Source organism: Rhagoletis pomonella, unplaced genomic scaffold (assembly GCF_013731165.1).
Source record: "Rhagoletis pomonella isolate Grant_MI unplaced genomic scaffold, Rhpom_1.0 Rhpom_scaffold_00013, whole genome shotgun sequence".
Classification (NCBI taxonomy): domain Eukaryota; kingdom Metazoa; phylum Arthropoda; class Insecta; order Diptera; family Tephritidae; genus Rhagoletis; species Rhagoletis pomonella.
Genome location: NW_023458567.1, coordinates 14,051,171 through 14,072,514, shown reverse-complemented (window position 1 = coordinate 14,072,514; position 21,344 = coordinate 14,051,171). Strand labels below are relative to the sequence as shown.

Here is a 21,344-nt window from a genome sequence, read left to right as displayed (position 1 = left end):
TAAAATCGATTGATTAATATGTAAGCAAAAAATATTACAACAATATAGACGTGAAAAACGGAGTTTAAAAACGATTTGTTCCTAGAACATTTTTAAAGAGGGCTGCCACCTGTTAAGAAATTCAAAATCAATTTAATTAATAAGTTAAATCAAATATATATTTTAATATGGGTATCAAACGAGAAAGGTACAATAAAGCTTTGTTTCTTAAATATTTTTGAAGCGCGTTGCCATCTGTTTAGAAATTAAAAATCAATTTAAATAAGAAGTTAAGTGAATTTTTTTAATGTGAGTAACAAACAAGAGTAAACTTAATTTCGAAAATATTTTGGAAGAGGGTTACCACCTGTTTAGAAATTAAAAATTCATTTATTTAACAAGTTAAATAAGATTTTTTATTACGGTGGTCAAACTAGAGAGGTTTAAGCAAACTGTATTTCAAAAATATTTTTGAAGGGGATTGCCACCGGTTTAGCAATTCCAATTTAATTTTAGTAACGAGTTAAATAATATATCTTAGTATGAAGATCAAACACGAAAGGCCTAAGCAAGCTTAATTTCAAAAATATTTTTAAAAAGTGTTACCACCTGCTCAAAAAGTTAATATCAAACTAATTGTTAACTTTGTTCAAACCTTTTCATATACCCAGGTGTCAATCACTTACTAGGGCTTTATTACTTTATTAATATTTTGGAGGGTTGCCACCTGTTTCAAAATTCAGAATGTGATAACCAGCAAATTGAAATATTAAATTAAGGCAAGCATATTTAACTAATCGAAATTCTCTTTAAAGCATTGTATAAGAGAGTGGCCACATTTTCAAAATTTACGTAAATAAACTTTTTCGGTTTATGTAAAATAAAATATGAAAGTTTGGCGTTGATGTGGAATAAGCCGGTATCGGCGTTGTGCCATCTGCTGGATTCATTTTGGTTCATCATAAAATTTCAAATGCTTACAGTTCACTTTCAATCCCTCCAAACGCGATTCGGAATTCTACCGTAAGTAATTACTTTTATCTTCCCTAACCAAACATAAGATTCAAAAACTTACAAAAGAAAGTAAACCAAATCCAACTGTAGCACAAAAAGTGCTTGTAACTGAAATATGCTAGATTTTACATCACAAAACCGAAGCCGCCACGCTGACTGGAATGCACGGCTTTGTTTCAACTTCGTTAATTTTAATTGACGCCATTTGCGCTTGTTATGCTATTCGACGCTTTTTATATAGTAAGTTGCGTTAGTTTGCGTTTAATTTAACATTTCGTTTATGTTGCATAAATTTTTTTCGTCACTAGATTTAAAAAGGAAGTTTACAGTAGGTGAGCTGATTATAAAAAATTAACACAAAAAATAGTAATAAAAATGTGCAAAAAGGCTTTGAGAACTTAGCACTCGTGATACATAAATAGTTTGCACAAAAAAGGAGTGCTGAGCATACATTTTTAATTATGAGTTATGAAGAACACAAAGAAAATTATGACAATAGTAAAAATCTTTTATTTTGTGTACCCTGTGTTGTTGCTCTTTGATCTTAAGCAACGTGCATCACAATTATAAGTTTGTCGTGCATATTTATTTCCTTTGTGACAAGCGAATAATTACTGGCGTTTGTAAAAGTTGTGCAAGATGCAGTGCAAGTGTGTGAAGATATGCGAAGTGACGAAAATTTAATAAATAACTAGAAATAAAAAGAAAAAAACGACTTCAGTGCAAATTGCGAGTAAGCTATTACTAAAGGTGTTCTTACACGATATGTATTTGCATCTGTAAATGTGACTTTTTCAATACATATGTACTTGCGTATGTCTGTAAAATTCACAGATTTTATATAACTATTTAAAAATACGTTCTTTGAAAACGAAATAATTTAAACCCAGATGATTCTATCTGTGTGTCAGATGAAAATAGAAACATTTCAATTTCGTATGTACGTGCATCTGCTTTGTACAGAAACAAATCTAAATTGCCTTTACACGATATTTTGGAATTTCGATATGTAAAAAGTGGTATGTACACATGCAAATATATATCGTATAAGAACACCTTAAGTAAGTAATCATTTACAAACTTCGCCTAGTTAATATTGGCTATAAACACAGAGTCAAACTTTGCTGCAGTGTATACACATCTTTTTTGACGCCTTTATTAGTTAGAGGTTATATTGGTAAAAGTGACAGAAAAGAGGCCAGTCCCTTTGCATGTGTCCCAAATTTTACAGCTAAGCCGCATGGACATTCAAATCCGGCTAGCTGAAATTGATTGATGTTGTTGAATTAGCAAATGGATTGAGTGCCATGCTATGTTCGACCGCTTTGAATTTCATAGCTGACACGTGATTTCATTTCATTTATAGCCGCCGCAGGTAGCAAACGAGTTTAAGGCTGTTCGATGTTTTTCTACTTTATTTGATTTTCCCTTCTCCTATCGCTTTTTATACCGAGTGCACTTGTTAACGGTGTATTAGTTTAAAAGAGTTGAGATAGATATAGACATAAATATATGTATGTATATATCTAAACGCTCAAAATGAAGAGATAAATCGATTGATCTATGCCTGTCTGCTTGCCCGTTTATTCGTCTGCCCGCCCGTGTGCACGATAGGTTAGTGACTCCCTCTACACTTAGGTTCTTTGTGATGCCATATGTAATCATAGTTCCCCTCGGGATCAACCCATTTTGCTAACGAAATGAGCTTTGATAATGTTTGTATGTTAATTTTCGCTATTGTAGCAATATATCCGTAATAACGTAACCACTCAAGTTAGTGTATACACTGCATTATATTATTTCATAGCTTATATCGCAACATAAATATGCAACTCTGTTCTAGACATAAGCAGACATAATGTAAAGAGAAAAGGGAGAATAAAAGAAAAGGTTCATTCGAAAAGCAACCACGAAGATATCTGCTTTTGTATTATCTGCTACACTTTGTAAGCAAGGTTTTGTAGAGTTGGGTTTCCGAGCGTATGAAGCCGTCTTTTGCTATGTGCTGGGCTGTGGCAGATAAGGTGCTATACAGTTTCCCCTACCTATTCGCATATGCAGCTGCGACAGTGGTATGGGGCGCTCACTCTTTGGAGGTTTCACAGAACGTGAATTCTCCCAAGCGTTCGTTCTCCGCTTCCTAACATCTAGTTTAACATTGGTATACCTACCATGTCCTTCCTCGGAAAGATGGGGATGGACCTTTCGTCGCCAAATGGGTCAGCTTTGCAGTAATCCTCAATACCTCGTTGTCCAGGCACTCATATGAGTTGTGCTCTACAATGCTAGGCCATCTCGTTTAGAGATCTGCGGCGTTCAGTGAAATTCTTTATATTATCTTCGCATGAGTTTAGACCTTTCAGCGATGCTTGACTGTTAGAGAATATAAGGGCCTGTCTTTTCCCTCAAGTCTTTTCACTAGGTGAATAGGGGCCTCCTGGATAGTTGGCACCTTCCCTTGGTATACACTACAGTAGTCAGAATGCCGAGGAAATGTTTATAGTTGGAACTCTGAAGAGAAGATCCCTCCTGCGACCTTTGCCGCCAAGTTTGCTTACTGTCAAGACAATTGTTAGTAGATTTAAATTTCAGGCTTGAAGCATGGAGTAAAGGGGGTGTAACATCCGTCTGATAAAAAGGACTAGCCCAGTTTTAGTTTCCTAAGGTAGGTTGGTATTGAGAATAGGTGAACTTGGACTGACCCCACTCCCACTTCTGATACAGTGGCGTAGTCAGAGGGATGGATTAGGGGGATAGATCTCTCCCCTTGGCCAATGGTTTGATTTCTTTCTTAATTAAGCATATATCTATGTATATGGAACTAGTTTTTCGCGCGTAGCTTAAAAAATTGGCAACTGTTTTGCACGTGAAATTTTGTATGTTAAAATTTTTATACCCAATACGGTTCCTCATAGCTAATTAAGGTTAGCTCAGTTCTGAGCCACATTACTAATGAAATAAAATCTTATATTTTTTTTGTTAGTCATAAGCCTTCAACTGTGAACTTTTCGTAATAATAATATTTTAGTTTATATATATAAGTAATAGTTTCTAAGCATGGGTCTTAAAAATTATTTGACTAGCAGATTGTGCGTCCCACATTTAAGAGTTCTAAGTCATAAGTCGTTAGCCAGTTGTTTCGAATTGTTCGCCAATAGTAAATTGACACAAGTCGAGGGTATCAAGCCATAAGTTATTGTTTATTAGACGCTAGCCATAAGTCTGTGATCATAAGTCCTTGCTCATTAGGTAGCAGTACTATTTGCTTATTTGTCATTCGTTATTACTCATTGGTCGTTCGCCATAAGTCATAAGTCGCTAGTCTTAAGTCATTATTTATTTTATTATTATTCATTAATCATTCGGGCCAACCCCGGCTTCATTACACTCCTTAATTAAATTGATTCTGAATATCTAAAGAGGTGACAACACTCTTCAAAAATTTAGATATCGAAAAAAAATTTGTTTAAACTCTTTCCGATTGACTTTTGCATACTATGTACATATTTTGGTTTCAATTACCTTGTTATTTTTGTGCAGGTGGCAACCCACTAAAAATATGTTTCCAAACAAAATTTTTTTCAAAACTCTATCGTTTGATACCCACAGTAAAATATTTCATTTAGGATGTTAATTAAATTGATTTTGAATTTTTAAACAGGTGGTAACCTTCCTAAAAAACGATTTGGAAACAAAACTTCCTCTAACTGGATACCCACATTAAAATATTTCGTTTAAAGTATTAATTGAATCGGTTTAGAATTTCTAAACAGATGGCAACCCTCTTCAAAAATATTTTCGAAATTAAGTTTTCTTGCACCTTTCTCGGTTGATACCATATTAAAATATTTGATTCAACTTGTTTATTAAATCGATTTTGAATTTCTAAGTCAGTGGCAACCCTTTTCAAAAACATTTTCGAAATTAAGCTCTCTTAAAACTAGTTCGTTTGATACCCATATTAAAATGTTTTGTTAAACTGATTACTTAAATTGAGATTGTATTTCCAAACAGGTTGCATCGCTCTTAAAAAATGTTTTCCAATAAAAATTTTAACCCCCTTCGTTTGACATGCACGTTGTTGTAATATTTTGTTTAATAGTTAATTAAGTGAATTTAACGTTTCATGATTTACGAAAGCAATTAAAAAAAAATTTTTTTTTTTAATAATTTCTCACTTAAATTGCTAGTAAAGCCGGCAGTAAGATGTGGCATATGTCTTATAACATGTACAAGTGCTGAATTTCATTTCAATACGTCCAGCCGTTTTGGTGAGCAAGAGCAAAACAATATAATCACACGCTTACACACTCACTCACGAACTTTCACATTTATAAATTATAAAACTCGTATTAATAGTACTCCCACATTTCACTATTATTTTGTGTCTTAAATCCTAAGTTAGCACGGCCAGCGGTAGAGTAAAACATAACCAAGAAAATGCATCAAATGATACCCAAAACCTCTACCACTCTACACTTGACATTGAAATAGCTTGCGTTCTCTCATTGCCAATTTTCACATTTGCAGCCATACACAGTTTTATTTGATCGCCCGCCTGATTGCGTGATGCCATCTACAGGTTCGCACGCCTCATGGTAGGCAATGCTACCAGTGTCTACATACATCCATACATATCTGTGCTTGGAAGTGATATGCAATATTTGTTGTTTGCTTCTTGTCAATTATTATTTTTGTTGTGTTTTTCCTTCTTCATATTGTTACTTGTAGATTTCCCTTTTTCTTGCTCGCTTGATATGTTAAGGAAATTGAATTTTGTGGAATTTTGTGAATTTTCCAATTCTTCATCTGTTGAGCTTATTCGATTTGTTGTTCGAATTTTCGGTGTACTATATATACTAGATAAGTTTCTGCTAATCCTTCGCAGCTTGCAAGCATACAATTTTTAAATTTTCCTTTGCTAGACAAGTAAATATGATTTATGGGTAACGATGGTATCAATGCCAGCAGGCGTTGCAAGTTTAAAACCGAAATCATTTATTGTATCACTACGAGTATTAAGATTTTGTTGTGTTTTGAAGGCATGCGTTAAGTTGTATTTCACTGAGCTATGCCATTAAAGTATGAAATGAAATATTATTTGTTTCGGAGTGAGAATATGGATTACCGAAGTTACGAAAATTCAATTGTCAAAATGAAATTGGTTCTCTTAGATCTACTTGAGTATAGTCGAAGAAGTATAAGACATTGAGATATGTGGCAACCTAACTCGTATTTCCCATAGACTCTATATAAAGCGATTTGGCTAAAACAATGAAATCCCTGTTCAAACAGGCGTCCATATTTCGAGTATCTGGAATTAGTGGAGATCCGAAGGTAACTAAATGGTGAAATAAACCGATTTGAAGCCACTAGAAGACAGGAAAATGCTGCTTATCGCGGTGAAATTGGGGCCGTATATTTGAAAGATCTCTAAGCAAGTGTTTAACAAAAACTTGGCAATCGAGGACCCTCTGGGGAGAGTAGATGGCCTACTTATGCGCACGGAAGAGGAGCAGCTTGCCAGATGTAACAACCACTTTTCGTCAATTCAAAACCACATTTTATTTGCCGACGTTTCGAAATTTTCTCAAGGAAGCCAGATTCTCCCACTGATTCCGAACTTACTACTGCTATCAAATCGCTTCTAACAAAAAAGCAGCGGAGTCCCATGAAATACGAGCGGAGTTTTTCAAAGTTTGCTCAAACGTAGAATTGCCTGGCATAGTGCTTCCCAGATGAGTGGACTGTTGGCATTATTATCAAAATGCCAAGTGGGATGACTTGACTTACGTGGTATCCACGGTTTGTCTGCGGTGAAACAGGTAATTGAAAAGGTAATCTTGAAACGCTTAGGACAACATCTATATACTGCTATTAGTAACTCGACTTTCGCGCAGTGAGCATCATTATCGAGCAGTGTACCGAATTCAGAGCTGATCTGCATTTGATGTGTACCGGTTTCGAATTGGCTTTCGATAGTGTTCGCAAAGAGTGCTTACGATGGAGGTAGATATCTGAGACCTTCGAAATTTACAGCGGGGTTCGACAAAGTTGCACCTCTCATCTCTCACTTCGGTGGTCTATTTTTAGTTACCTGAAACATTTCCACTACGCTGACGATACAAGTCTTTTAGCGCATCGTTCTTCTAAAGGGGCGGAAGATCTGGGTCTTCAAGTTTAATAAGATCCAGGTTTTAGTATGCCAGCGAGGTGTTGTGGTGACATAGTAGACTCCGACCAAAGTCTGGAGATTGTGAGGAATTTCATATGGATTCGGAGACAGAAATGAAAGTGGACAGACCACAAAAGACGGCAGTATTGCAATTGAAACGAAGAAGAAAGTCACAGGGCTATTGTTGCAGCCTCATATATGCATAAGTTATTTCATTTGGAGCGCTCAAACTTGGCTGCTTACATAAATGCACGTATGTATATATGTTGTATATTAGGGTGGTCCAAATTTTTTCCCTCCAACTACCCCCAGATTTGAAGAATATCAGAAATAAGGAGACACGTATTTTTTTGCTTCGAAATTGGTTAATATTTACCGTGCCGCCGGGGCTTGAAGTTTCTCATGCATTTTACATGGGTTAAATAAATTTTTTCGTAGAATTACCTGACTATGACGAGATACGAATGGCAATAACGCAGCTGAAAAACAACAAAGCTGCTGGAGCTGACAGCGTGCCAGCTGAGGTATTCAAGTACGGCGACGAGGAGTTGATAAGGTTCATGCATCAACTCTTATGCAGAATATGGTCAGATGAACGCATGCCCGACGACTGGAATTTAAGTATGCTCTGCCCAATCCACAAGAAAGGAGACCTCGCCATATTCGCGCCAACTACCGCGGCATCACCCTTCTATGCATAGGTTACAAGGCATTACCGAGCGTATTATGTGAAAGACTTAATCCCACCATCAACGAACTCATTGGGCCTATCAGTGTGGCTTTAGCCTTGGAAAATCCACTATAGATCAGGTATTCACAATACGCAAAATCTTGGAAAAGACCCGCGAGAAAAGGGCCGACACTCACCACTTATTTTTCGACTTTAAAGCTGCTTTCAACGCCACTAGAAGGAGTTGCCTATACGCCGCTATGTCGGAATTTGGCATCTCCGCCAAACTGATACGGCTATGTAAAGTGACGTTGAGTAACACCACCACTCCGTCAGAATTGGAAAAGACCTCTCCGAGCCGTTCGCCACCAAACGAGGTTTCAGACATGGCGACTCCCTTTCATGGGACTTCTTTAATCTGATGTTGGAGAAGATAATAAGAGCTGCAGAACTGAACCGCTCAGCACCAATTTACTGTAAGAGCGTGAAATTGCTGGCTTATGGACATGACCTCGTCATCATCGGTAACAAAAACCGCGCAGTCTGTTCTGCCTTTTCCAAGTTGAATAAGGAAGCAAATCAAATGGGTCTGGTCTCCTGTCATCAAACAAATAGTCAGCACATTCGCGCCTGCATTAACAGCGTTTATAATGTCAGCATGGAAATCCAACGCATAATGACTCTTGCCAACAAGTGCTACTTTGGATTGAGTAGGCAATTCAGGAGTAAAGTCCTGTCTCGTCGTACAAGAATCACACTCTATAAGTCACTCATTATGCCCGTGCTGGTATATGGCGCAGATGCATGGACAATGACAACATCCGATGAGGCGGCTATTGTAGTATTCGAGAGAAGGATTTTGCAGAAGATTTACGGGCCTTTACGCGTTGGCGACAGCGAGTACTGCAGACGATGGAATGATGAGCTGTATGAGCTTTACAACGACATGGACTTAGTGCAGCGAATTGAAATACAGCGGCTCCGCTGGCTTGGTCATGTCGTTCGAATGGACACCGCGCTCCTTATCTTTGATATTCTTCAGTTCTGGGGGTAGCAGCAGGAAAAATCAAAAGAGTTAATTTTCCTTTGTATTTATGGACCTTCCTAATGAATAAACATACAACCAGAGAGCTCATGGCATCTTATTGTACCTACATAGCCGCAAACTAAGAGAAACCCCAGCATCGACAAATTGAGTTCGATACCTGTTCTAGTATTAGACAAAAAGCAACCATATTTTATTACAAATAATTATTTCTAATATTAATTTAGAATTATGTTATAAGCAGACTATATTTTAGCACCAAAAACAACAAAATATCACAATTTTCATAACAAAAACTAAGAACTAAATGAGCGTAACAACTGTGTTTTTTTAGTTCTGTAGATTTTACCATTGGTGTCCTCCTGACTCCGAAAATTCCATCTCTATTTACTCCTTCGTTTCTGCGGCACCCTGAATTCCTACATTCTTCAGTTTCGGAGCGAACATTCCCCAAATATGCTCTTGAAGACGCTGCGTCTCATTGTTCAAACCACCATCGCAGATCAGATGCCGAGCACAACATTGCTGGAAGGGTGCATTTTTGTCAACATAATCGCCCCACTTACAGCCATCTGGCGCACCAACTGAGCCACAACTGGAAATATAAGAAAATGTATCAATATGAATGAATGAAACATAAAATACAAAAGGATATTATCAACATATATACACGGTACCATTCGTACCGATTTTGGCGGGACAGTACTGATTTTGAGAAAATTGTCCCGCTGAATATTTTTTAAGATTCAGGACGTATAAGTGTCCCGATTTTTCCTATGGTCCAAGTTCTTGTATGCTTAAAGTACCGGTAAACGTAGTTTAATTTAAAGAATCAACACTTTTAACATTGCCGTGCTTCACTCGAAAAAATAAAAATCGAAACATAATAAACTCACCCAACAATACGCGCATCTCCCTCTGCATTGCCGCAATGAATCTGAGCGCATTGAGATGGAGATTTCACAGACTCGCCAGGCGAGATGATCAATGTTTCGGTGATGGCACACTTGCCGGGATGCGCTGGCGGTAAAGTGAAAAAGAATTCAAAATTATATAGAAATACAAATATTTCCAACCACTCACCATCATTATGATAATTGCCACGCGCTACCCAAGCATCCGCCAGCATTAGACGATTGCCCAAACCGATGCCGCTAAGACAGAGCAGCGCTGTCAATAACCAAAATTTCCCGAAATGCAGCTGCATTATTAGAAAAATTCTACCTTTCGTGTGGTGCGTTATTTTCCAAGTGAACGTAGCAACTAAATTGGCGCACAAAACTGTCGCCTATTTAAAAGGCAAAGCGCCTGCATTTACATACATATGTTTTTGTATGTATGTATGTTTATTTGGAGCTTTGTGTACGCCTTTAAGATCTTGCTATAGATTCGTGTGATGAGCAAATCCAGCGAAAGTAAAAAATATGTTTGAAAGTACCTACTATTGAGCGAAAGTAGAAATTGAACTGAAGCGTCAGCATCAGCTGTAAACTGCAGTGGGCGAGCTTGTTGAATAATCATGATGGTGAGCAGTGCACATTGCATATGACTTTGGAATGAATATTAAACAAGCTGACTGAATGCTGATCGCGTTAAGCGCATTTGCTCTCGTGTGCAGAAGAGAGCGATCTGAGCGTGTTGGATGTGGGCGCATGTTATTTATAGTCGTTTAGAAAAAAATATTTATGTTCTTTTTTGTTTTGATTTGTTTACTTGTGTACTTATGTACATATGTATGCACATTAGGGTGGTCCTTAAATGTAGGAATCAAATTTTTACATCATATTTCCTAGGCCTCAACCCCTACGTCGATCCTGCTATAGTCGCAGATACCGCATATAAATTTTGGTCCTGATTGGAGTCGGTTAAGGCATGTCGCGCAGGGGTCAAACTTTAGATTACCCTATGTAAACTTGTTAACCGACTGCAATCGGGACCACAATTTCCATGTGATATCTTCGACTTTAGTTATATCGATTTTGGGTGTTAAATGGAAAAAAAATATTTTTAATTTTTTGAGTTTCCATAGAGGCTGCTGGCCTTTGATGCCTCTGCGACACGCCTTAAACGACTCCAATCAGGACCAAAATATATATGTGATATCTTCAACTATAGTAGCATTGACGTAGGGGTTGAGGCTTAGGAAATATGATGTAAAAATTTGCTTCCTATATTTAAGGGCCACCGTAAAGTACATACATATGTATGTATTTCTATTACAAAGCGAATAATTTGTTGGCAGAGTACAACTTTTGATTTTATTGAAATGAATAATTAATTTAAAAAGAAAAATAAAGGGTTTACCGATGCACACGATCAATTAGATTTTAATTTTATTCAAAATATTTACTACTCGAATACAGTATTAAAAAAAAAAAACTTAAAAAAAATGACCATAAATAACTACAAATATGTAGTTGGTAGAGAAAACGTGCCAGCAGACGTTACAGATTGACATTACGATTAAAAACGCAATTCTGGCAACTATCTTTCATCTCACCACAGTCTTTCTAAAGTCAAAAGTCTTTCGTAAAACGTTTTTCAATTGTGCCATCTTGAAAGCACTCTTCTGACTAATTGAAAGATCTTCTAACCAGGAGGTATTAGCGTTATGCTGTTCGCATTTTTGCAATTAAATTAGAGGATTAAAAATAACAAGAAGAAAATAGTATATACTTTAAAATTAACTGAAATTAAAAAACGCTTTTTACTTTTAAATAAGTATAAAATAAATTAAAGAAAATTATATTAAAAAAATAAGTAAAATTACATATTAAGAAAATTAAATAAGATCATAACAAATATTTTTCATTATTTCTGTTGCTCGAAAAACTCTTACTGTAATTTTTTTTTTGAAGAAATAAATATACGAACATTTTTTTTTCTTGAGAGCTGCTAACTGATTTAAGAACTTTTGATAAAAGAAAATTTCTTTCCATTTCTTGCCCGTCATTTTAAATGAATTTCTCGATTTTCTTAAGACCTGGGAACAGCCCTTTAAAGTATATAATTTAAGACCAAAAATGAAATTATACCGGAAAAAAATAAAAAAATATTTAAAAAAAAAAATTTTTTTAAATTAAATACGTTTTTATAAATTTAATGAAATTAAAAAATATGCAAATACATACATATTTTCTTTTTAAGTCAATAAAATCTAATAATTATGATAGAGCTTTTTTTCTAAAGCTTTGGTACTAGAATATAAAAAGTTTTTCGGGCTATGTATCTTGCCATCAATTTTTCATTTGTCCTAAGTACGAAAGACTTTTTACTATCTTAGCCAGAATTGCCCTGTTAGGGTGAAAACAGAAAGAAGCCGAGTGCATCCTAGAATCACTTTTATGAAAGCTTTATCATAGATATTTATTGAGGTATGTACTCCGATCAGGAGCCCTCTTACTCCTTACAACACCTCGCTCAGTCCTAACAGCCTTAAGGAGTCCAATGAGTTATTTGGCTGCATCGAGTGTATGTGATTTGGCTGCGGACTTAGTGTCACGAGGTATTTCTCTCGTCTTCTTATCTTGTGTGTGCTCATGAGTTTCAGCTGCATTGTCTCAGAAACGGCATAAATTGTTGGACAAGATCAAAAGTGCATGTATGTAGCTAATTTGTCCTTTGACAGGTTAATAAGCTTGTTATATATTTTCCTATTGTATTCTCCCAATAGCTTCAATGTCTGTCGCAGCTCAATGATTTGATTCCAGCGCTGTTCTCTAGTTGTTCTCTTTTCTCTCCTAAGCTTCTGTCTGATGGTGTGTGATCGTGCTGCAAAGAAGGGCTTGGAGACTACCCGCCTATGCTAGGAATATACTTGGGAGTCCACATATGTCAGCTGAGATTACCGTTCCGATTTCCTCGGGCGTTTTTGAACCGTCTGTGTAGCAAATTATAAGGCGCAGCTGCGAGTATTTCTTGATATATGCATTATCACAGCTTGCTTTATTCCTTAGCCTGACGGATTCCATTCGTTCATTTTTTATTCTTTATTTAAAATTAGTACAAGAAGACTTAGTCTTTTGAAGTACAACAGCAATATATGTAACTAAACAGATTTAGAGGTAATATTAATATTAATGCAGGAAATAAAACAAAATATGCTATTAGATCTCAGTAAATAATATGTACAAACTAATAATTATGGACTAGATAAAAACTTAAATATTTATATGGTTCATCCACTAGAAGGGAAATAGTTATGGAGGGAAATTTTGAAGTTGCTTTTGATTCCATATTCCGAGATGATATCTACCACTTTTGCTTTTCCACAATTTTCTCTGGCGCAATTTTTTTATCGATTGGTTGCCTGCTCTATGCTCAAATATCTCATTTCAAACAATGTCGAGTTCTGTGCCATAGAGAGCTATGTATGGTTCTTATTATCGGTAGAGTCATCCATACATACGACATGTTAAAACACATATATCTATGTTATTAAAAAGCTTTTGCAGTTCTTCGAAATCCATCACCTACACGAACCGAGCGATAGATCTTGTGACGTATAGTTCACTCGAAAACTCTTAAAACCAGTACCAAATGAAAAAATATTCATTCGCCAATTTCAACGGCAGAACAATACATAAAATTTTAAGTAGGCTTATCTTGTAAGTGTAGATTATCCACAGATTCCAATCTTCGGCCACCAGCTCTTCACCGCTAGATTCCTTTGGTTCTAGTGTCATTTGCTTTTGTTTTATATGGCATTTTTGCTGCTCTCGCCCTGCGCCATAGACGACTAAAGATCGTGTAGAAATGCCTCCTATATACACCAAGTGTACTTTGGGCATCTGTTACCTGATATTTTCATTGGCTCCATAAAGCTTTTAACAATTTAGAGGAATGAAATATGTATTTTTATACCGCTCGTGACTGCAAGAGATGATATTTATGGAGAAATACTATAAAATATAAGCTTATAAGTAAATATTTACATAGTTCTATTCGGGAAATCCCTTTGCATTTTAATGTATGCACGTATGTATACATATGCATACCAATCATTTGTACACATTCATATGTACATGCATATGCATACATTAGGGATGTTAATTTTTCATCTTTTTCCGATCCCGGTATTTTCGGGATGTCGTTATCACAATCCCGGTATTAGTCCCGGGATTTAGACACTCTTTACTTTCCAACAACTTAAATCGAAAGAATTGCTTCTTTATTGTTTAAGAAGCTGTCCTACCATAAAATAAATAATAAATAAATCGGTTTGAAACCTACTTTTTTATTTAAAGTAGAGTTTTTATTTTTTCTCTCTGACCGCAGGATTTATTTTGAAGGACTTTGTAATTTCAAAGATATGATTAACTCCAAAAATTATTTAAAAAATTCAATGCAATGTAGAATAAAAATATGGGTACCAAATGTAAGAGGAAACTTCTCTGGAATTTCAAAAAATAAATTTTTTTTGGATTCACAAGGACGAATAGGTATTTTTTTAAGCTGATAAAGTTAGAAGGACGAAATTCGGGGATGTTATTGAGGTTACATAAGTCTTTCAAAACATATAAGTTTTTCAAAAACAAATATTGCGAAATTTCAAGGATAAAATTTTAAAAGGACATTTTCAATACTTACCAGTCCCTCCGCTCCAAAAACTTTAATCTGTTTAAATTCTACACGATTTCCTCTTTAGTTTGATACCCATACTTCTTCTCTAAGCACAGTTCACTGAATTTTTTAAATAATTTTTGAATTACTGACGTCAGAGTGAAAAACTAAATCCGCAATTTTACTATATATATTTGGCCCATGGTTTCGCGAATACATTGATATTTGTGTGTAAAATTTACTATCACACGGTGTTATATATATAGTGAGCTAGACATTTATAAAAAAATATTAATTATTAAATAAACAAGTAAGAAAGTCTAAGTTCGGGCGGAGCCGAACATTAAATACCCGGCGCAAGTATTAAATATATGTTTTTCCCCTTTCCGAAATTAGCGTCCTTAAATTTCGAAATATTGAAGTTTCAAGCCTTTCTGAAATTTAACGTTATATGAAAAGCGGCCATAATTTCAGTCCGATTTCAACAATTTTCAACGTTTTGCTTTTATGTGGCAAGCACAATAACCATACCAAGTATGGTACAAATTGGTAGAGGGGCTACCGAGATAAGTGGACGGTGCCACGCCCATTTTCCAAAATGTTATCATAAACGTATTTCTTGGCGTGGTTATTGTGCATTTGGTATGCTGTACCTAGGCCAACAACTGTGCTAAGTTTGGAAGAAATTGGTGCAGCAGTTACCAAGATGTACACATGTAACCATAAGTGGGCGTGGCTACGCCCATTTTTCAAAAATTTATAATATTCTTATTTTTCTTCTAAAGATAATTTTAAATATCAATTTTGAGTGAATAATCTTCAGTATTTAGTTACTATAATATCGCAGTTTTCGTATTTCTGAGAATTACCGTTATATGGGAGGTAGGCGTGGTTATTGTCCAATTTTGCTCATTTTCAATACCATCCGTCCTACGCCCGAAAGAAGTGCACGTACAAAGTTTCGTTAAGATATCTCAGACGGACAGACATTCACCGCTTAATCGATTTCTCTTTTCATTCTAATCATTTATGTATACATTTGGCTATATCTATCTCGATTCCTTTCGCCTGTTACAAACAACCGTTATGTGAACAAAGTTATAATACCCTTGTGCACAAGTGCGCTCGGGTATAAAAAAGAAATATAGCCAATGCTGGTCAAGAAAAGTTATTACCATCAGTGCAAATTACAAATCCCGAGAATCCTGAGATTATTTGCCAAGAATCCCGGGATTTTTGGGAGCTAAAAAGGCCGAAACCCCGGGATGCCGGGATTAACATTCCTAGCGTACATGTACCTTCTGTGATGCTAACCCCCCACCAGGGCTGCCAACTATCCCTAGCTATGAGGTGCCATATTGAGGATAAAAAAGTGCCAAAATGTGCCAAATAGAAAAATAAAAGTGTCAGAAAAGGTGTAATTCTTTTTAATCCTTCCTACTTAGGAATAAAATAGGAACAAAATTTGGTTCAAAATAAAAGTACAATGATAAAAAAAGATAAGCCAGTTGAATACCCTTTAGAAATTAGAACGTTTCAGTTGAAAAAAGAAGTACACGAAAAGGTTTTCACAAAAATTTATTAAAATGTATTTTTTTTTCAAAAATGCCATTTTGGCACTCTGTGCCGAATTGAAAAATTAAGTGGCATTTGAAATAAAATAGGGATAAAATGGCACGGTTTGAGCCAAAACAACATTGACAAAACCAACGCTTTGGTTCATATACCTGTTCTCATTGATCATTAGCTCCTTTTCTCTCATGAGAACAACAATTAATTCATTGAAAGTCATGAGTCTCATAAAAATACAATCGCCATTCGGAGTCGGGGTAAAACTGTATTAGAGGAGAGCTCGGCCAAACATTAACCTATGTGTTAACGCCAATCTATTATTATTATTATTTTACCCAAGATCTATAATCAAGTCTTCTGTCAGAGTAATGGATCTTCCCAGCGGGAGGAGAATTTTTGTAGCGTTTGTTGTTGTTATAGCATTTTTCTACCGAAATAGTTGAGTGTCTTATTTACATACTTGACTCCTCCAACCGTAAGCTCAGAAAGCACTGCGGACGATTCTCGTATGCTGAACAAGTGTCAGCTATATCAGCGTCTAGCCTGGCTCCTTAAGAATTGAATCGCCTGCACCAGCTGGATCTTAAAGCTAGGTCATGTTAATGGATCGCGGCCGGCCAAGGATGACAGTATCACAGTGCCGTCTCGTCACTTAGCGGATCGTAAAGGTGTGGACCTATTTATTCTTCTGGGTGACTGAGCTTTCCTCTTACGCGGTGTGGCGGTGAGCGATTCGAGAACCTTTTTCGATCCTTTGAATACCGCTGGAGTGTACGCGGATAAGCAAGGAATCCCATAGCACTTGACAGCCACTATCTTTGGATGGATCCCAGTCGCCATTTTGATTCAATCGACTTCCGCGTTGAGGTCGAAGCTATTTCCTTTGTCCGGTTGGTGAAAAATGTGGGAGTGAACTTGGGCTTAAAGCTTATTGTTGATGGCTATTATGTTTTTTTTGCGATGAAGTAGTTTGGACGCATTTTTAAGAAGTATTATTTAGTATTATTAAATATCTGTCCCACAAACTTAATTGTGTTTATGCAGTGCAGGGACGATTAGAGCGAGCTTTTATTCTCACGTAAATAAATAATATAGACTATATAATGCAATTTGTAAAAACCATTTAATATATTTATAAAAAAGGCATTTCCGAGGTCTTATTTTCATTGCCTTGGCAACTCTACAAAACCACTAACGCATATTTATTGCCGCAAATCAATTCAATAAATTCGACTGAGAGCAACCGCATTTGGCTTTGTAAGGCACACTCGTTTTTTGGCCAAGTTTAGTCACTTTATGTGCCTCAGTGGAGGCGCACTATACACACCTAAATGTGTTGGCGCTTGCTAGTGTTGCCGCTGTTGGCAACGTTACTCTGCCTTGGCGTTGGGCAGGTGGCGTCATGGCAGGCAGTAGGCAACTATCACAATGACGGTGAGCGTAGATACTGTTTTCTTTGATAATTAACGTTTAATTGAATATTTTGTTGATGCACAGCGAATCCAGGTAAATGTACCATCACCGAAACGCTGATCATTGCGCCCGGTGAGAAGGTGAAGTCACCAGATAGCTGTGCGGAAATAGACTGCCACAATGAAGCAGGCGATGTAACGATCACTGGGTGAGTGTTGAGGAGATTTTTTTGAGGGCGTGAAATATTTAAAGAAGTGTATGTTAATGCAGTTTTTTGTTTGATGAAATATTTTTGTATTTACTTATGTATATAGAATCTGATAATAATCTCTCTTTAAAAATTGACTTTTAGTTGTGGCTCTACTGGTGCTCCAGATGGCTGCGAATGGGGCGATTATGTTGATGAGCAAGCAGCCTTTCCGGAATGTTGTGCGCGCTATTTGAACTGTGTTGGTGGTTTGAATAATGAGACGCAAAGCTATCAGCAACATATTTGGGAAATGTTTTCGCCGAATCTGAAGCATGCTGCAACTCAAGCTGTAGCGGGAGCGGAAAAGCAGTAAAGTGGAAACAATTTCAAGTTTTTTTTCCTTCTATGAATGTTTAAAACTAAAACTGACTAAACTAACATAATAACTTAAATTTAAGTAAATATATATGAGGTACAAATGTATGTGTTAAAAAAGTTGCTCATGTTTATTATTTATATTTATGTACCTACCAAGCGAAGGCGAAACCACTGTGGTGAGTAATTAGTAAGTGTAATTTTATATGATATGCTTTCAATTGTCACTTTAGATGTGATGTCTCGCAATGAGTTAGAAATGATTTCTAAGATAAGCTAAATATGCGATTATAGATGACGTGATTTGAGTTCAAGAACTTTCTAACAAATTCGCTGATTATGATGCATTTTGATGTGGTGTGATGTGATCTGATGTGCTTATGAACCAAAAATACAAGATCACGTAAGAACGCGACGTTGTATTTGTAACTGGTTTTGAGAAAAAAGTTTGCGAAAGCGGGTTCGTCAGCTGAGCGTTTGTTTACATCACAAGCACCACTATTTTACACTTTTATTCAAATAAAGAAGAGTTAATTCAATATGACAACACATTTTAAAGCATTTTGTTGCATCATTTTACCTAAATTGTGCGTTTTAGGTTTTGGCTAATTTTGGTTTTCGTTGTTTTCTTTGCTTTGTTTACTTTTCGCTCGTTTTCCAGTGAAACAAGATGGCGTAGAACCCGCTAAAAAAATCGACTTTTTTCACTCTCTTGTTCTTACGTGATCTTGTGTCTTTCGTTCATGTGATGTGCTGTAGAAAGAGTTGATGTGATGTTTTGTGATATGATGTGATTGAATTTTAATATGATGTGATGCGATATCCGTACATGTCATTTGATATTATGAATTGAAAATTCGTATGATTTATAAGACCACTTTAAACATTTGAGCCGTTTTTCTTGATTTTTTGGATTAATACAGTCTTGCAGCAAATGAGCGATTTAACTTTGATTTGACATGAAGGATTTGATTGTGACTACGCGATGTTTTCATGAGATGTGTTGTGATGTGATGACAGTTGATACATTTTAGAATTCTTAGCAAGCACGATTTATTTCGTTGTGATAATGCGTTAAGTGACGTGGATAAAGTGAATAAGATATTATGGAATTCGGACCACGGCAACCCGGGCCGACTTGCAGCGTGCTTTGTTAATTTACTCATTTTACTGCTATATAAGAAGGTATTACTATAATCCTTAAAGTATTAGGACATAATATTTACTCAATCTGCGTTTTTTGGTTTTTTAACAGGCAGTCAGGATTTTTGACTTTAAGGACATTAAAGGATAAAGTTTTCAAAGGACATTTTTAAAATTTTGCTTAATTAACCCGAGAGGATATGTCTAACGCTAAAACACTTAAGTATGTTTATTTAATATTATGAAAGGAAGTTTTTGTTAAAAGAAGGAAAAGAATTTGTTATAAAAGTTGAATTTAATCATTTAATGTTCATCATACCAATTAAAAAATATGTTCTACAAATTTTCAGGACATACACAAATTATTCTATAAGTATATCGTTTTGAACTCTTACAAAGCCACTTTACTTTTTCGATTAATTAATTTTTTCGATATCTTTGGGAGAAAATTTAAAGATGCAGATTTACTAGAAATGCGATAAATGTGGGAAACATATCGAATTTTTCGCATTTCCAAAGTTTTCATGGACGATTTGGTAGCTCTAATTGAAGTTATTAATTAAAATTTGAACTAAAAGTCAGCACGGGTTATCGTTAGCCTACGGACATAAATCTTCATATACATGTATTTAGGCACAAATATAGAGAGTATGCATATCAAAAATGTGCAGTTTTTTTCATATTATTTATTTATGAAACTAACTATAATACACTGAAGAAAATATTATAACTAATTAAAAATTATTAAGTACTGTCTACTGAGGCCTTCGACTTTTTTTCCATATATTCTTGGACTTTCTTACAAATTCGCTGATATGATGCGATTTGATGAGGTGTGTTGTGATATGATGTGTTGCAATAAAAATTGATAAGATGTTTTGTAATTGTTTGAAATTTATATAAAATATCGATAGAGAGTCCATAAATAGGTGTATCGATTACGTGATCTTAGAAATATATAAAGATATCGAAAAACCAATTATTGGTAAAATTTATTGAAATATCTATCAATAAAAATATCCCGGACTTAATTGGTGACGATTTAAACTGCCATGCAGAAAAGATAAATCGAAAATAAAATGAGTATCGGAAACAATATCGGTAATACTATGTCTCCACTGCAGCTTAATCGCGTAGTTATGGCTGTTGAGTGGTTATCCCGTTGTTTCGCCATATAAAAATGACAGTACTTAACCATTTCACTGAGATGGTTAAAAGTACATACATACATACACTTTTAAGATTATTCAATTTTTCCCCTGAATAGGCAGTGTAGCTTCTTGAAGCTTTCACTAAATCATATTGAAATTTAATGAGCTCTAAATAAAACTGTGTACTCAAAATTCGAAATAATTTGAAAAATTAAAAATTTAAATCCTTATTAAAAGCAAACTGCAAAAAAGAACGTTCGGAAATGCATCATAAAAATTTTTTTCGAAATAACGGAATGACACTAAAACTAGTCATCAGGTGCACCCTGCGTACTATGCACTTGATGCTCGATGTCACTCTGTGTTAGGTTGTTTTTGTTTCATTTCCAATTTGCTTGTGGTTGACGGACAAAAAACAAACAGCTGTTCGAAAACCGGCTGTGGTTGTGCTGTCAAAAAAAATCAAAATTTGTTTGTTTCTTCAGCATAGTTGTTTTTAAAATGAATAAATTGAAACAGGCACTGCTACTTGCCTGCTCTATTTGTTGTTTATTAACACAAATCACTAGCCAGGAGGTAAGTGTATAACACGATGCACTGCATCGCAATTCCTTAATAATAAACCTGCGAACGTTCTACGACTGGCAGACCAACAACCAGCTACCCGAGAAGTATGTAGAATCTGTGCAACGTTCAACGCACACCAACAACTGGGCTGTGCTTGTGGATGCCTCGCGGTTTTGGTTCAACTATCGTCATGTGGCCAATGTGTTGAGCATCTATCGTTCAGTGAAGCGGCTAGGCATACCTGATTCACAGATTATACTCATGCTGGCTGATGATATGGCTTGTAATCCGCGAAATCCTCGCCCCGGACAGGTCTATAATAATGCCAAGCAGCATATTAATGTTTATGGTGATGATGTGGAAGTAGATTATCGCGGCTATGAAGTGACTGTGGAAAATTTCGTGCGTCTGCTGACAGGTCGGACACAAAATGGTACAGCACGTTCGAAAAAATTGCTAACCGATGCTGGCAGTAATGTGCTCATTTA

The 21,344-nt window shown here is 35.8% G+C and overlaps 3 protein-coding genes across 6 annotated transcripts in view; 2 read left to right on the top strand and 1 right to left on the bottom strand.

Moving 5' to 3' along the window:
* Positions 1-9,255: 9,255 nt before the first annotated feature.
* LOC118748234 lies at positions 9,256-10,542 on the bottom strand (the record flags this gene model as incomplete). Its single annotated transcript, XM_036482608.1, is given in 3 exon segments — positions 9,256-9,478; positions 9,780-9,903; positions 9,967-10,542. Coding segments are annotated over 3 exon segments (456 nt in total). The 5' UTR covers positions 10,091-10,542.
* A 6,740-nt stretch (positions 10,543-17,282) lies between these two features.
* LOC118748233 lies at positions 17,283-18,094 on the top strand. The gene is made up of 3 exons (XM_036482607.1): positions 17,283-17,451; positions 17,515-17,638; positions 17,783-18,094. The coding sequence occupies exons 1-3, from the start codon at positions 17,349-17,351 to the stop codon at positions 17,991-17,993; spliced, it is 438 nt and encodes a 145-aa protein (XP_036338500.1). The 5' UTR covers positions 17,283-17,348; the 3' UTR covers positions 17,994-18,094.
* A 2,611-nt stretch (positions 18,095-20,705) lies between these two features.
* The window catches only part of LOC118748841 (putative GPI-anchor transamidase), a 2,051-nt gene continuing 1,412 nt past the window's right edge, over positions 20,706-21,344 (top strand). For 2 of the 4 annotated variants that reach the window (XR_004994102.1, XM_036483540.1), the window contains exons 1-2: positions 20,706-20,865; positions 20,938-21,308. Coding sequence is in view for 3 of the 4 variants with exons in the window: in XM_036483540.1 (XP_036339433.1) it covers positions 20,791-20,865; positions 20,938-21,308 (446 nt within the window). In the remaining variant the exon portion in view is untranslated. Of the gene's footprint in view, positions 20,866-20,937; positions 21,336-21,344 lie in introns of all 4 variants that reach the window. The other 2 variants (XM_036483541.1, XM_036483542.1) reach the window with 2 other exon arrangements.

Excerpts from the sequence above, each read along its gene's own strand:
- LOC118748233 (XM_036482607.1), top strand. The coding sequence starts at position 17,349 with ATGTGTTGGCGCTTGCTAGTGTTGCCGCTGTTGGCAACGTTACTCTGC. Across the intron at positions 17,452-17,514 it reads AGGCAACTATCACAATGACG|CGAATCCAGGTAAATGTACC; the intron begins GTGAGCGTAGAT and ends GTTGATGCACAG. Across the intron at positions 17,639-17,782 it reads GGCGATGTAACGATCACTGG|TTGTGGCTCTACTGGTGCTC; the intron begins GTGAGTGTTGAG and ends ATTGACTTTTAG.